Genomic DNA, 18,087 nt, shown 5'->3' with positions numbered 1-18,087 from the left:
AATGTACAATGTTGTTTTATGTGAACTTTGAAATGAGAAAGTTCATTGACTGGTGCAAATTCCACAGTACTTAGAAAAGCACATCTATCTATTTTTGTTTTGTTTTGTTTTGTTTTCATACTCATGGTTTGTTTCTACTTTTGCTGCAACAGGTAGTGACATAGGAGGTGATGAAATCATAGCAGGGAACGTGAACAAGTACACTGTTCTCCCAGCTGGTTATTCTGGACAGCCTAAGAAAGGACATCTGGTATTTGATGCCTGTTTTGAAAGTGGTAAGCATTTTTCAGCATTATTTTGTTGCCGAACTGTCAGTATAGTAACACGTACATCACTCATTTTCATATAAAGTGTCTTCATTTTAAAGATTGGTATTGAACTATTGAATTATACATGTAGTATTTGTAGACAACTAATTGAAGATCAGGATATTAGAATTATTTTTCTAGTAACATTTATAAAGAGGTTAACCTGACAAAGTACCAAGCCTGTCCTTACATAGTTTAAAGAATCTTACAAACATGTACATGTTGTCTTCAAATACATTCCTTATTTGTGTTTCTTGTGGCTGAATTCTGTGTTTCTGAGGTTGTTGCAAGTTCTGCCTCTGATTTCAATGGGAGCAGATTTAATTTTTAGGAAGCTATTTCAAATGGAAAGAGTAAAACTATTTTTACAAGAGTTATAGTTAGAATACTAATTGAAATAATCTTTTTAATGATGTATGTTTGTATGTGTGTGAGGGTATACAGATAATATATATGAACATATAACTCAGTTTAAATCTTCATGTTACATATATGCTCGTCTCCAGATTTTTAGCTTACATCTATTGTTACTGGCTTACAGACCTGCAGAGTGCTGTTAAACACCATATGTACAAAAGGCATTTGGCAAGATAAACTATAGTTTCCAGCATGGTTTATGTGAGAGATGCGAGGAATGCCAAAACTGCTAGAGTGTCATGTAAAATGAGGTTTTTATGAAGAGTTCCATGCCTCAGGGTAGAATAGAGGCTGCCAGTTCCTGGATAAATATTAAACTGAGTTATTTAAATCCTTTGATTATTTTGTGTAAAAGGTGTAAATGACACAGTTACTACTAAAGAGTTTCTAGTGTGTATCTCTGAAAGTTCAAACATTAACACATTTCTTAAAGCATTTTGCATTCTATTTCATAACAGATATCAATTTATGAATTTTTAAATCTGAAAGCAGTTCATGGCATTTGTCCATTAGCTAAGTTAAGAAATTTAGTTTATTGTATGAAGCTGCTGTGCAGTGAAAAGAAGGATCAATTGCAGCCATGAAATTACATGTGAAGTAATATGAAGAATGCCATGGTGGTGAAATTGCAATTCTTGAACAGTAGAATAAATTGTAATTTAAAAATAAAGCTCTGATGTAGTTCAAAGGTAAGGTTCTTAATTTGACAGTTATAGCATGTGGTAGAGGCAGATGCTATATGAAATACTGTGTTTACACTGTAGCATGATGAGTCTCTGATGTTGCTTTGCATATTCAGACACCTCCAAAATAGAAATATGAATAAAATTAATAACTTCATTTATTTTTGCATGATGATGATGTATTAGCAAGAATACTAATAATACTCACTTAATTTGTAAATTCACTTTATTGTTATGTCAGCCAAATAATTGTTTACAGTAAGCTAATGGGTCAAAACAAATTAACTGATTATTGAGTATTTGATCAAATTGTTATTAAGGCAACAGTTCATCTACCCCCTACTATCAACCAAAGAGTAATATACAGCACTTCATAGAATCATAGAATATTCTGACTCGGAAGGGACCCTCATGGATCATGGATACCAACTCCTGGCTCCATTCAGGACCACACTGAGAGCACTGAACTCCTGCACGCTGGAGTTTTTCTCTGGAAGTGGTCGTGGTCCTGATGAAATTATGACAGGATGAAGCAAAACTGGCTGGACATTGATACCCAGGGAGTAACTTGATATTTCCTTTCACAATAAAGGCCATATTAAATGCAATTCCACAAGTGGTTTTCCTTTCTTTACATTCTGTATCATCTTGAAATGTCTGGTTGATAGAACTGAAGGTTCTCTTCTAGTCTTTTCAATGACTCTTTGATGTTATATTGCAGAAATGTATGTTCCTTTTTAGAACAGAGAACATGTAGAAAATAGGAAAAATATTAATGCATGTAAAAGAAATGCTATTAATTATGCTTTCATATTTTATTATAACAGCTGTCATTATTGTATTAAATAGTGTTGAGAAGTGTGAATTTGAGGCAGAGGTGTTTTCATGTAATTTGAAAAGCAGTGCCCATTTTGCTATTAAGAAGGACCCTGTTTTTATAAAATCATAAACAATCGAACTGAAATAGATGTGATTTCTTATTAGTCCACTCTTCTATTGAAAAGCAAAATGTACTACTCCTACTATTCCTGGCAGATATTTACCTTCCCTTCCTGTAGAGAATTTTAGTGAGGAACATTTCAATAAGAAAGCAGCAATCCACTCTGATCGTGCTGTTTCCTCATTATAAGAAACTTTTCCTTTCCATGAAAGCTGTTCTCACCAAAAATGCATCAGTTCTTTTCCAGAATGATAGGTACAAAAAGCAGATTATTCCTTTCTTTGACTTAGTGGAAAGCTGTTATCTTCCCTTAACCTTTCATTCCTCAGGTTAAATAACAGCTATTTTTTCAATGGTTCCTCACTAGCCATATTTTCCAAATTTCCTCTCGTTCTTTATTTCCTCTGGACTGCTTCCAGTTGTTCCATGCCTTTCTTGACATGCAGTGATCCTCGATGAACATGATACTCGGATATGCTGATGCCGATACCTTGTAGACTTTATTGCATGATATGCCTTGCAATCTATTTACTTCTATGTGACTCGGTCCAATCTTTTTCAGAATAGCATGGCACTATTGACTTTTATTAAATTTGTGATCCTTTATACTCTCCAGATCCTTTTCAGAGGAGCTAGCTAACCAGATTGTAGCTTGCACTTAACTTATTCTAGATGAATTTAATAGTAGTGAAAGAGTATTTACTGTAAAATAAATAAATAATTGAAAAGGAAGAATAGAGGTTGAATCATTTATCTTATAAATAACAGATGGAGGAGTAAAGCAGAGAGAGAATATAATCAACTTGCAAATGTCTAAGGAATTTGAATGTGTGTTCCCTTAGTTCAAGCTAATGTTCTAACAACTAGAAGCTTCCTTGTTGTTTTTATTAATAATTAAGATTATGAGTCCAATAGAAACTTCTCACATTCCCTTATCATTGGTGTGAAAGAGGAAAATTTAGATTTCTTGTACTCATATGTCACAATGTAATTTTTGGGTGCTGATTTTTCCCAAGGAACTTGAGTTAGTTTTGGGATGGAATAGGCACACATTTTTCTCTACAGAGAATTCATAAAAAGGTAAAAAATGTCATATTTGAAATGTATGTTTTTGGGTTAGTTATAGCTTCTTTTTTGCTATCATTCATTAAAACATTATCAAATTATCCTGCAATAATGCAGTGCTTTGTAAATGTTTCTCTTACCCTCTGCTCTGGAAAATTGGAGAATTTTGCAAAATAAAATGCTTCTAGGAAAGGATTGTGTTCACCCCTGCTATACGAAGAAGTCCTTCCTAATTGTGTCAGGCCCAGACTTTGACGCTCTTCAGGGAATCTGGCACTCTAACATCTTCAGGGCAAACTGGTATTTCAGGCGTTTTGTTTTGTGAGGATCTAAATGACTTTTAAATTCAGTTTATCTTGTTACCTGTACGATCTTGTGCTGGCTTAGAGCTTGTTATTTCTGATGGCATTGGTTTAGTCAGTAGCCTATTTGGTTTTATGGCTAGGGTTTGTTTTTATGTGATCATTTTTTGGAGGTTATAAACCCCAATATTCCCCAGTGTTTAAAAAGAATCTGCTTTCTTTTTTTTTTTTTTTTTTTTCTTCTGGGAACTTATGTAACAGCTTTGCTTTCTTTTGCAGAAGGTAATAATTCTTGATTAATTTTACATGACTCACATGGAACCTTTCAAATCTGTTTTGCAAAGTGAACAAAGAAAACACGAAGCAAATGTCTTGGTCTTTAAAAAGTAACTGGTATTTTTATGGTGCAGATGCCAGTTCAACCTTTTGTGATGAGTGCCAGTCTGATGTTCTGACTCCACAAAAGGGAGGACTTGGGCAATGATCCTGAAGCATGGGAACTTCAAGGGTTTGATCATAACTTATGCAGGCTACAGAAATACTATTTTAATATCAGGACTCAGAAGGAAGGACCTATCGCTGATAGTTACATTATAACTTTCTTTTGAACCCAAAAGCATGTCTGAACAGGCCAGAGTACAATGTTGCAAGGTATTAGAAATAATTCTGTAGCTCTAAAATGACCACAAGACATGGAGAGATTGAAATCTACAGATTTGAAGTAACGTTATTGTCTGAGAATGTTGGTGGTGTACTGGGTTCTCTGAGTGTTCAAACAGACTTCCTTGCACAATCAACTCATAAATAAGGTGAAACCTCAAGTGTGCTGGATTCTTGGAGTACTCTAGAGGGTGCCATCAGACAACATGGATACTTGTTCTTTGAAATGCTGTCTAGAGACTGTTCTAGGAGGGTACAAAGGATGGCACACCCTGGCATGTGTTCAAACTGTGTTTCTGCAGCCTTCAAGATGTCTGTATGAGATGACCTCCACTGAGGAGTCATCTTGCTCACTGCACTGGTCATAGGGCTTTGTTAGGACTAAATTTCCTCTGAGCGGAGAATACATGTGTACAAGAGAGGCTTGCAGAGATTCTTTGCACAGTACAAAAAACTGTTTTTCAGGGTATAGCTGTCTTTGCATCTTAGTCACAAGGGGTTGGAAGGCAGAATAAAAATGGATATGGCTTTTCCTTCCCCTGATTTTTGATGCAGAGACCTGGCAAATGAGAATTGTTGACACTGCCAGCTATGCCTTCACAGAAGAACAAAGCAAGGAGAATTCAAGTATTGTTCCTTTTGTTTAGTATCATCTGGATTGTCAGTCTCAGTAGGAGTGTTGGTCAGTCTGTCTGGCCTGTACATACTTCTGGATTAACGACAGCGCATTCTGTCTTGCCTGGAAGGATGTCACAGGGAGCACAGTAAGCAGGAGTTAGCAGTAGACTGTTAGGTGTTGAATTGCAAGGACAATATAGGAAGGAACAGAAAACAAAACCCCAGTGTCCAAATGTGACAGTTTCTGCCGCTTGTGGCTCAAATTGCTTGCTTTATCATTACATTTGAGGACTGAAGGAGTAAGACTGGCTCACAGAGGTTCTTAAATCTCAGCATTCATACTGTTAAATACAGGGGCTTTTTATAAGGTTTTGAAAATACATATTTTGGCTTGTTAGTCGAATATAATGCTGTTTAAATGTTAAAAATACTGTGTTTCTTGAAATTAGAAATGAAGCTGCCGTCTGCTTTTATTCTCATTTCAACCAGAAGTGGAACTCCGCCAAGAGTCATTAAATCTTCCATCCTTTGGATGGATTCTTATTTTTTATGAAAAATGTTGTGATTGGGTAATTTGTGTATTGTGGCTTATGTTCAAAAGGTTGTAATTAAAGTTCTGTAAAATTTTAGATTCAACCTCAATTACTGTAAGCCTTGTATTATTATGTTGATAGATGTACCACCACCTTACAGTGAATATGTTTGACAAACATTGATGTGTCTTTTCCTGCAGCTGGTTGATAAAATACTTCGTATTAGAAATCTGATAAAGATTCAGTACTGATGAAAACATTTTTAATCATCTGGAAAAAAAGTAAGACCTATTAAAAAATCCCATGTGACTGAGAAGTACCCTCCTATCATTCTTGTTAAGGTTTTAAATATCTTTCTATATTTCAAAAATAGGATAATGCACTTATAAAACACTTTACGCAACACTCAGACCTGCAGTAAGTGATTGTAATTCCACTGATCTCATTGTAGCCACTTACAGGTGTGAAATAGGCCATTAAGCTTTACCACCAAAGAGATCTTTTGAACAAAAGCAAAGATTGTATAAGATGAATTGCCCTTTGGTTGTGTCCCAGTTGCTAAGACTTGACATGTAATTTTAGACAGGTAATATTAGATGAAATTAATCTTACTTGTGATTACAAAATTACTCTAAATTTTGAGTTAAAGACATTTTCTGAAATGGGTTTTTTTTGTTTGTATGAAGTTAAAATAAAATGGAAACTACAGTGATACAGAAGATGATGCTTTTAGTATTATGGACAAAGAAACACTGAAGTGCGCCATAGGAAACAGTTGCATTTTGTCTATCTAATGTACTATTGTAACATGCTTCCAAAACTGTCAAACAAAATGATCCTGCCTGTGTGTCCATTTAAAGGAACAGAAATACACGGGTTAAGTTACTTTCTACCAGCATACTTAAACCATTCCAGTAGGAGACTAAACTGCTCTTTGGAGCAGTAACTTAGTTTTGTTCCAGACTTCCTATTTGGTGGTAGGCCCTCTTTAGCTAGAATTGCTAGATCAGGTAGATTGTTTTGGCTTTCACTTCTATAAGAATGCTCACATGCAGTGTGGAAGCAAAATAAATGAGCACTGATACATTATAATTAGTAATGATGACTGTTTTCAGCCTACTTTTGTGGCATTGAGGTGTATCTGATTAATGAAACAGTTTATTTTAGTTATTTTCTTATTTGTTGGCAGTAATTTATACCATATTTCACATAAAGATATTAAGTGGTTATTGCTTCCAGCAGGGATAATTTAACAAATGTTTCCCTCTTCTGAAAATGTCTGTTCCCAGTTCAAAGCAGCGTTATTCTATTGGAGTATCAATACTTGTGGACTACTGCAGGTTAGAAGTCACAAAAAGATTAAGAACAAAAGATTGATTTAATATTTTTTTATTTTTTAATGATGACCCTGGGCATAGATTAATGGATGTAGCATGCACAAAGTGATATCAGTTAACATATATGACATTACTCAGATGTCTCAAACTCCGGAAAAAGCATGTGAATGATTTATGGAATTGATATTAATCTCTTTCCAGTAAAAGCATTACTAAAGTTACATGGGAAATTGATGTTACTGCTGTAATGCCAAATTAATTTCTTTCTTGCTAGGTCAGCATTTCAAATGGAACTAAATATTAACCTTTTCAATATCTAAACAGAACAAGTATGGAAGACATCTTTACAAATGGAGGAGTGCTTTGTGTTGATTTGGCATCAGCTAACAAATACAGGATTAGCCAAGTATATTAACTTGGGAAAAATTGATATAAATTACTTATGGAACTAATGACAATGTGATAAGAACTACATAGTATAATAGTATTGGTAAAAATTAGGTGATTAACTGTAGTTGGTGTGTTGATATTCATTTTCTGTTTATTTGATAACCATGTCGCCTCCTTCAAGACTTAGCCTTTCCATCCTGTCTCTTGCCATTTTTGTATCCCCACAGCAAGTACAAACACAGAATTGGTCAATTTGCTTTTTGACTGATGTGAAGAAGGCTGAGAATAAGCAGCTGGAAATGGATACAGAAATGTCTTAGATTGGATAATTTTAAGTTCAGAGAAAATATTCAGTATTCTCTGTTTGAGGAACAACCCAAATAGAGTTAGACTCCTTAGTCAGGAAAAGAGACAACTGACAAAGTATATATTGGAGGTGTATAAAATTGTAATTCTCGGTCAAAATGACATTGAATATTGAACAGTAGCTCCCTGTCTCTTTGTACAAAATTAAGGGCTATCAGATGGAAGCAGCAGATAACACGTGGAAGGCAAATGAATGGCAACGGTTAATTACATGTTGTTTAATTAAGTTGCGAAGCTCATTCCTTTGTAATATTGTGGATGCTAATTTGTGTGTGTCATGCTTTCAACCAATAAAACATCTGATAAGACCAGGGAAGAAAAATCATTTGAGAGCTACTATTCACTGACACCATTTCTGGCTCAGAAGTTTCATAAGTTGTTTGTTGTAAATCGAGGGATTATTCAGAAGAGGTATCTCTAAATGATTTAGTTCCCACTCTCTTCTCGAGGGATCCCTTTCTGGCACTGTTTGTGGGCTAGCCCTTGATCTCACTTGGTAGATACATATGGTTAAATGCTTAATCATTTTTAGTTCATATGTTAATCTTTTACATTTGACTGTATTCTAAAAATAGATCAAAAGCCATATTCACAACATTAGCATCATTCAAAACTGTAATTTGATCAGATAACTGGGAGGAAAATCTTAATGTTTCCATTCAAAATAATTTCTTACAAATGTAATAGTTGAAGATGCTTTGCTATTATTCACAGCAGTTATCCAGAAACGCCTTTGATGCAGCTCCTATCTCAAGATTTAATGCCATATATTCCTAGTTACTTCTCACATACATTTACATCAAACTTTCAGATTTTGGTGGTATTTTTTCTGAAATTGCTCTTTGACAGAAAATAAAGAAGATCAACAAGGAAAATATTGCATACAGGGATGATTATGACGTTTTTCAGAATAAGTAGAAGAATTTTCACGTATACTGGGTTCTGAGATAAGTTTCCCAGTATCCTTTTTCTGGCTCCATTCAATTTTTTCCAGCTGGAAAAATGATAGAGAGAAGTATAAGAAAGAATAGCAATGTCCTTGCCAGTATGAAGGAACATTACATTACATTGAGCAAATATCCTTATCTGAATGTACAATCACCGAAATAAATGCAGCTGTGTTTATTTCAGCATAATCAGATATATTTGAATATAAAATCATTGACATAAATGCAGCTGTGTTTATTTCAAACTGCACATGTTAATACGAACATGAATATAACATCAGTTAATCACTCATGAATGTATAGAGATAGGTATATACAGTGCCACAATAGAGAGGTCTGTAGCAGTTGAAAGCACAAGGGAAAAAAAAAACACCCAACTGAGTTTGTGATTTAACTAAGAATACTTAAAACAGCACTGGATGTGGAGATACAGAATTCTCCTAAGAAATCCCTGGATTTGAATAAACCTTCAATTACTCCACAGAAAAACAGGTGAACTGTTCTTCAGTTACTAAGGAAATAATCACTTTGAAATATTGATTATCCAAATAGAGAGCCAGGTTAATTTTCAGTCCTTGTTGGGTTTGGGTCAATCTCTTCTGCTGGGTGTAATTGATAGCACTGTAAAAGCCATCTTTACTTTTTCTTTTTCTTCTGATTTTGAGCCTTGAGAAACAAACCACCATTACAGAATTTCATCTTGCTGGATTCTCAGATCAAGGGAAAATCCAGGGAAGAGCAGTGCCAGTGGAAAAAAAATCAGTACTGTTTGTTTTGTTAGGGATATTACTTCTTGCCCTTTCCCTACTGTAGTTCTCTGCCTTCCCTGTGCTGTTTATTCTTATCTCTTCCTTTCTGAATCAGAGCTATCCCGAATTAGAATAAATTTGTAAATGTTCTCTATGCAGATGATGGTACGTACATGGATCAGAAAGAATGGCTGTACACGGAATGAAATGCCATAAGAATAGTAAATATTTAGTAGCTAAGAGGTAGTCATAAAGCTTTATTTTCACCTGGGAGAAGGCTGAAATACTCTGCTATACTCAACAGTGGTATTTTGTTCAGTTAGTTCAAAAATCTGCATTCTTATTCCTGTTATGAAGAAGACAGCGGCACAAAAGGCTTGGTTCTTGACTGCCTAGCACCTTTTGTTGTAAATTTCAGCTTTGTGAAATGAGTGCAAAGTGGTTGTGAAATGTTGTGTGCCTTGCATTAGTTTTGTATAAACCGAATGATGAATGAAATATAGGAAATTTCATATCTTATCGTATACCTACTAAAATTTGATCCATCAATGATGTTATAAAGAATAAGGAAAGGGGCTGAAGCAGTGAGAACACAGTATGATTTAAAACACTTCCATCAGTTCCTGCACTCAAAGGGATGCTGTCCGCACAGTTTAGTGCTCTGCTCTCACTGACCTTGCCCTGAGGAAAGGAATGGTCTTGGTCATATCCAGAGGTCCTTTTGAAATAATCTAGAAGATAGTCACTTTTTTCTTTTTCTTTCTTATTGATTTATTTGAAGTTAGAATACATTTGAGGTAGTTTTTGTTCATTTCCTTCTCCCTCTATGTTATTTAAAACTTCTTAACTGACTGCTGTTCTAAAGTTAACAACCCAAATTAAGAACTTTGCCATCTTTAGCTGCCACTGTAATGTATGAAGAGGCATAAGACTCTGAAATACGTAATAGTCTGTAGTCCTGAAAGAATAATTGTTGAAAAACATAATTCAGAAGTGGTGTTTTTATATCAGATGTCAAATTTTTATTCTCTGAGCGATGCCATTTGATTTTTAACAGAAAATATTTTGCTCAGCTTAACAGTACTCTGGAAACATTTTGGATACATGTAAGGGTTTGTTTTGCATTTATTGATTCTGTTTAGTAACCTAATTGCCTTCTAGGTTTGGCCTTCAGCATGCTAATTTTGATTTAGTGTTTGTATTTCTGAAAACAATCTGGGAAGAAACCATGTATTATCACAGTGTGTTCTTTAGACAGCTACTGGAATTCCAGGAACTACTATGGTACCATAATGGGAAGGTAAATTACCCTAATGCATTAAGGGTTTATTATTGTATTCTAGCAATTAGTGGTAGAATCACATCTCTGTTTCTCTCAACTAAATTTATAACTTCTTGTTCATAGAAAGTATGATTTATTCTGTTGTTTTTTTTAAAGTATTTATTGTTGCTACAGTACTGTTATGAATAATTTATTTCTGTTAACCTTTTCCAAGTTGGTAAATGAATGTCAAATTTCTGATATGAAAAACTTTTAATCTTTTTCATGAATGTAAATATAAAAAAACAAAACAAACAAACAAACAAAAAAAAACCCAAAAAAACATCGAGCAAAGGAGTAATACATTTAGATTTTTTCCTTTTGTTTTAGCATTTTGGTCTTCAACTTAAGAAATTATATTCACGGTGAGTCTTGATACGTCTGAGTAACAATTTTTTGGAGACTTATGTCCCTCCTTTGTCTTTATTCTTATTTGCACTTTTTAATTTGTTTGTATTAAGGTTCATTTTTGTGATGCCTTTCATGTATCTTTCATGTTGCTGTTAAGTTATATGATAAAATATTTTCAATTCTCTAATTGTTTACTCTGAGTATTGTGGTGTTACACTGCTGTCAGAATACCTGAACTGGCCAGTTTGTGCCTGTGTTGGACAGTGTGATGTGATGATGCACATATTTCTCCTAAATGTGTCATAGACAAATCCCCTACCAAACAGTAAAGACAAGACAAGGAATGGAACACCAATGTAGTAATTAATCTATACTCTTATCTGGAAGATAAAAGATGATAGTAAGTTGTAAACTCAACTTTTGGGTATTGCACTGCATTTCCTCTAGTTCTCCTGTATCAGTAACTTTAGAATGGATTCATTTTCATTTACTCCAAATAATTGCCATTCCCTTGCTTGGTTTTCATAATCTTTTCCTGTGCTGCTTTTGTTTCCTCTCTACATTTTTTTTTTTTAAATGCTATTGCTGGAGTATCTTCTCTTCTGTGCTGAGAGAATTTTGGGCTTCGTTTCATGAGTGCATACATCCAATGCTATATCAAATTAATGCTTGTTGTCTGAATCTCCCGGATTCAGATCTCTGTTATTTTTTTTCTATTAACATCCATTTTGTTTTTCATTACTCCCATCTCCGTGCTCTTCTTTATCCTTTTGGATTTAGTGATATATTTATTTCCTTCCCTCATATTTGCACTTAGATTTTCCTCAGGAAATGTTTCAGTCCCTTTTATTTCAGCCATGATTTCCCATTCTCTCATTTTCCTTTCCAAATATCTCCACAATTCCTTCTTGAAAGAAGGTTTTCAATGCATCCTTCCAAAATCTCTCTCTCCATTTTATTTTATTAATATTATTATTTGTTTATTTTAAATTAACCAGGAAATCCTTAATCTGTCTTCATGTTCTTTTAGACAGGAAACATTTCCCATTAAAAAAAAAAAAAATAGACTGCTTATGTTAAAACTTCTCTCCAACACAGAGGATTTATGCTGACAGATACTTTCGGGCCTGGCTACTGGCAGAGATCATTGGAAAAATTTCAGTAAAACTACAGTGATTTCTGTTGTCTTTGAATGACTCAGAAGTTTGTGAAACTTTTTATAAATTAACAGTCATGTGGCAGTTGGGAAAATGTTTTGCTGGTCAGAGGATCAGAGGTGAATATGAATGAATGCTAGATGACATAAGTGATTAGATAAGTTCAACTGAAAGTGTCTGCTTGGTACGTCTGGAGTGTAACAACCATTATGACATCTCTGTATCTCTTAGGGTGCTTATGCTTGAAGTCTTTTATTACATTTTATTCATTTTTAATAGTAACATTAAAAAACAAAACCAAAAACATTAACTCTCCCTTATTTCATTAATGCAGAAAATATCAATGATTTTATTTCTACATAAATAAAGAAACATACTTTATTAAAGTTATACAGATTGAATATTATTCAAATTAGCAACCAGGAATAATCAATTAGTTCATAAGGTGATAATTGTCTTGTTGCACAATCCCTTGCACAGCAATGAAATAAGGGTTTCTAACGCATTTAATAGAGAGATTTTTTTTTGTGCATCACAATGAACATGTTATAACAAGCTCATCCATATAGATTCAAACTCAAAATTGCAATTAACCTTGGATATATTTAAACAACTAATTTTAATTAACCCTTTTAACTTCTGGTAAATGTGCTTTATGTACCAAAGGACTTATATTAGTACACCAGTAGCTTCTTATGTACAAACAAAGATTTATTTTAAGATTAAATTTAAATGACCTGGCTATGGATTCTCTGTCAGGGTGTATGTACCATTACTATAATACAATATATAACAAAAGTAGTGCTTTGGGGTGTTGTTTTGTTTGTTTGTTTTTATTTTAATTGAAAAGGTTTGATACACCTTTGGGTTATTACATAAACAGGTGAATTAGCACATCTATTTAGAAACCTAGTAAGACTGGTTCTGAATAGAAAAAGTGCTTTGTGTATGTCACTGCTTTTGAAGACTCGAGAAATATTTGAGCTGTAATTGATCAGGGTCAAGTCATGTGCACATAAAACAATAAAAATACATCTCAGCAATCACTGCATTTTTCTTACTTCACAATATTGATTTATTTTCCATTTTTTTCCCAAGCATCTTTTAAGAAAACATAGTCTGTTTTTAAAATATGCGTCCTTATTGTTTCGTGTTGTATTATTACGGCCCTACCAGACAGTCAGAACAGACTTGGACATGATATAATAAAGACTTCTTTAAAAACATAATCCACATAATTGGAATCCTAAATGAAACTTAACAGGACATGCTGATAGGTTGAAAATTCTGGATAGCAAAGAATTACTATAAGACCACAAAAGTCAGTATCTGACAGGATTGACTTTATCTGTTAATACTGGAGCATCCCAGCAGACCATGCGCATAGATAGCCCAATCCTCCCACTTAACTCTCCTTCCAAGGTTTTGCAAATAGCTTATTGACTCAAATACACCTCTGACTATTCTGTGTACTTCAGCCTATATATAGACATCAGTAATAAGAGAATAATCTGACTGCTCATCTTACTACTTTCTTAATATGGAATAAAAATTACACAGATAACGCATCTCAGCTGAAGACTTGCTGAAAAATAAAGATTATGTTCCTCCTCATTTGGATTCAACTGGTATCTGTAAAACCAGGTGCTACCTGTCTTTCTTAAGAGATTGATACAAATCAGACCTGCAACATGATGGAAATATTCAGGGAAACTGACAACACATTTATAAATTGTGAGGCCATACTTTCCCTTCTTCTCCAGGAAGGAGATGACTTGCTCCTGTTACATGGATATAGGGAAATAAATTTGCCTGTCTCTGTGTCTTAGACTCTTCAAGGTCTCCTGTCATAATGTTTTTGTTGTAGCAATTCCATTTTTTGGCTATCAGAAAGGTGCTATGATTGCTTCCCTGGTGGCAGTCAGCCCTTAAATGAGGTTTAGGAGAGGTGGTTCTGGCCACAAAGAAGAATTGCCTTCACCTGTGCTCCCACAGCTGATTCAGTGCTTGCCTCAGGTGTTCAACCAGAGGTTCAGGCCATGATTCAGCAGTTCTCCTGGTCTCAGTTTTAAGACTTGGCTTGTTTGTGCAGTGGTTTGCAATTTGCACTTTTTAGATATTTTTATTTCTGATAAGCAAGGCAGTCTTTCATGACTTGGGCATAAGTGGCTGTAGGCAAGAGGACACAGACTTGTGGGACTGCTACTTAATTAACACAGGATATTTACTGTTAGTATTCTGAAGTGGGAGGCTGTATGAGGATGGAGTAAGCGTGTTCTTCTTTCTCTCATGCTATTGCTTCTTAAATCTGTTGCTCAGAAAACTCTTCTTAATGTCTCCTAACTATGTGAAATCCAATTACTTTTGCTCATTAAAGTAACCTGAAATTTTTGGAACACTTCATATACATGTAACCTGCCATTACTTTAAAAAATAGTTTGGTATTTACTTGGTTGCATACAGAACTTCAAACTTCAGTAGCTTTTTTTGGAAGAGAAAATAATGTTACAAAACAAAAGTTTACAAAGTGGCACATTTTTAATGTATGTAATGATGTTTTGGAAGTCACAAATATACCCAGATGTTAACTTGTTCTGTATGGATATAAATATGTTCATAAAAATTCCTGTTTCTGCACATGTAGTTGTTTTACACATCTCAGCTGGTTAATATTTAAAATTAGAATATAGCGTAATACATCCAATTGTAAAAACATCCTTCCTAGCACAGATACTTTATTACCAACCTCCTCTTTCTAACAATCTTCTCCTCCATTGTCTACCTTCCCCTTTCTTTGCCCTCTACTCTTTATATGCTTCCAGCATTACTTCCTGATGAAATCTTCATTTGTGTTAACCTGGAGAATAAAGCATTATATTGATGGTTTGGATTCCTGTTGGTATTAGGATGATCCCCACGTAATGTACTGTCATTCTCACCATAACTGTCCAAGTCTGAGGATTTTATTATGTCTCTCAAAATATCTTTTTCACGTGCATCTGAAAATGAAACGAAGCGGAATAAAATCCAGTTTACATTTAAACTAAGCTGCATGTTCACTTATGTATAAAACTCCTTAGGAAACCATGTTTAATTTTATCTGTTAATTCAGTTTTGTTCCCACTTTGTGACAATTATCAAATAAGGCATTATTTATTTTTTTACTGCCACAGTTTAAAATGAGAGCATTAAGTTCAATGAATTTAACTTTGGTTAGCTAATGGTAATAGTAACAGTAACTTTAACAGCTGTTTGCTTTCCTGAATTGTCATTGGTGCTGAAATTGCTTTTGTATCTAAACAGCAAAATGTGTTTTTAGGGCTACAGAATATGGAGATAAATTCAGCCTGTCAAACAGATATTATTGGGGCTTTTTTTTAAATACTGCATTTCTGGGAGTAGATCTTGACTGCAGTGCTTTCATTCTAAGCTGTGTGTGCCTTTGGACATCTTACAGAACTGTTCATGGAGCTTTTCTGTTTGATTTATGACCTTGCCTGCATGGACTTCTGATCAGATTTTATTCTCATTTAGTGCAAGAAGGGCTAATTATGAAAGTGACAAAGACTCTTTCATTGTGCTAAAGCTTTTTGAATGACAAAAAAGGGGCTTTAAATTAAAATGAACTTTAACAAGGCATTTTCACATTGAAGTGATACACACTCTACCACTGATAGAGTAATTCATTTTCAACCCTTTCTGATTCTATAAACACATTGTCTCACAAGATCAGTAATTTTTTACCTCTCAGGCTAATGAAGAGTGGATTGTAGACCAATGAATTCTCTTCTTACAGAGCTGTTTTGACATTCTTAATTTTTTCTTAAATATCAAAGAAAGGACAAAGAGCTGTGATTTTATTGCATTAATATTAATAATCATTTATCTGCCAGAAAACATTTAAATATCACTTGACATTTGCAGAGAAAGATTAATGTTTAATTTACTACAAACATAGAAATACTTTGAAATAATAAGAAAATGCTTTTGGATTTGCAAAGTGGAAAAATAGAACCCCAAATTAAGACAGACATTCAAATATAGTAAAGTATTCTAACTATAGCAGAAGACAAAAACATGTTGCTGCCATTTAAATGTCAATATTTAAATAATCGCTTATGATTGGAAAAAAATTACATCAACTAGATTGCTTAGTTAAAGCTTTAACTAGATCTTAAAAAAAGTAAAATAAAATAAGAAATGAGTACAAGCAGTTGCTTTCTTTGTACATCCATGTTGGTACAGGTGAGAAAGCCTGCTGTAATTTTGATCAGTAGCATACAAACCAACATAGTGCAGCTTCTTGTACATAAACTGTATATAATGCACTGGAATAAAGCTGAGTTCTAAATGGCATGAGCATTTTATAATTGCTGGTATGACTGGAATTCAAGGAGGGCTTCTAAAGCAGGCTGGTGACTGGGGGAAAGTAATATAGCAAAGCACAGGAGTCTGAAAAATGTACATGAACAAGTTCCAGGATCAAAATGCTGTATAATAAAGGGGAACACAGAAATCACCTTGGTGAAAAAACGCATCATACTAGGAAGTACAGCAGATGAGCAGGTAGATGATGAAGTTGTGCATGTCTAATCTGATGAAATAGCTAAAAATGTGCCTAGGTTGCAGAAAAAAAAAAAAAAAAGAATTATCTCTAAATTTTATCATGGAGATTATAATACAGTGATTTTATTTCCAGGTAATTAAATAATGAGGCTAGTGTCTTAAATGAGAATAACATTTCTAGCCCTCAAACTATTCATTTACTAGATTCATAGTAGCATAGAGATCAAATTCAGCCTTAGTAGAAGTTTTCATTAGAAATGCCTGTCCTATATAAAATCCATCTTGGGCCAGTATTCACTGAAACTTTTGCTTAAGATACAGAAGGAGAATGTTAGCTACATCATTTTCAATTTCTTAATTAAAAAAAAAAATAAAATCCCACTTGTGATCCATCTCAAAAGCAAGATTCCTATGCAAGATGATGACAAGAGCCTTTCAATTTTTACTCTTTATTATTACTTTATTATTATTATTTATTAATAATAATAAAGAAATCAACCTTATTTACAGCTGTAGTGACTTTGGAGAGGTCTTTGAGGAAATAATTTAACTATTGGTCTTGAGACTGATTAAAGTTTCTATCGAATAATTTTCCACAAGTGGCAGTTAGTAATTACACTGTGGAAGGATTCACCTGGAAAAAGAGATTTCTATGTCAGGTGCTAAACTAGACCAATTGCAGAAATACAGCAATGCCATAATAAATGAACAGAAATATCCGTGCTTGTAGGATGAAAGAACTGTTTTGTCTCTTGTCTTAGACCATGTAGAGTCTTTACAAATGATTAGATTGAGACGGAAGCATTAGATAAATAAGGCTACTATAATGTACTCAGAACAAAGATATGTAGTTTTTATGTTTTAACCATTTACAATGTCTTGCCCATCTGTGATGCCTAGCAGCAGGTAAATAAAATCTTACTTGACATGCAAGAGGTAGGAACAGCCTTTAATGATGTATATTGAGCATTGTACCTGGACAAAATAAGTAGATACATTTCTCTCTAAATACAGACCTAATCACACATCGTTGGTGCAGTAGAATAGTTCATATTCTCTGATCTGCCCTGGTGTTTTCTTCTATGGCAAAGGCTGCAGATTTTATAATTTATTTATTAGCTTATTAATTATTTATTTAGGATAGCACCCATTATATGCTAAGTGAATTACAAACAGATTTCCCCAAATGCTTTTCCTTTTAAAGCTCTTCTTTGAAAGATGAGGTACATACGCAATAGTGAGCTACTACTTCTAATAACACATATATATATATTTAAAAAGCTCGGTTTCGTGACACTAATACACAATTGTTTGTATTCTCATTTTCTCTTAACAAAGGTTCACTGCTGTGGATAAATAACTGCCCATCTGTCATTG

At 34.0% G+C, this 18,087-nt stretch overlaps 1 protein-coding gene across 3 annotated transcripts in view; it reads left to right on the top strand.

Moving 5' to 3' along the window:
- LOC140255477 (BEN domain-containing protein 5-like) overlaps window positions 1–18,087 on the top strand; it is an 812,733-nt gene that overhangs the window by 16,179 nt on the left and 778,467 nt on the right. For all 3 annotated transcript variants that reach the window (XM_072343116.1, XM_072343117.1, XM_072343118.1), the window contains one exon: window positions 153–275. In XM_072343116.1, coding sequence (XP_072199217.1) covers window positions 153–275 — 123 coding nt within the window. The remainder of the gene's footprint in view (window positions 1–152; window positions 276–18,087) is intronic.

The sequence above is a fragment of the Excalfactoria chinensis genome, chromosome 8 (genome assembly GCF_039878825.1).
Source record: "Excalfactoria chinensis isolate bCotChi1 chromosome 8, bCotChi1.hap2, whole genome shotgun sequence".
Lineage (NCBI taxonomy): Eukaryota > Metazoa > Chordata > Aves > Galliformes > Phasianidae > Excalfactoria > Excalfactoria chinensis.
This window is presented reverse-complemented; position numbering and strand designations above follow the sequence as displayed.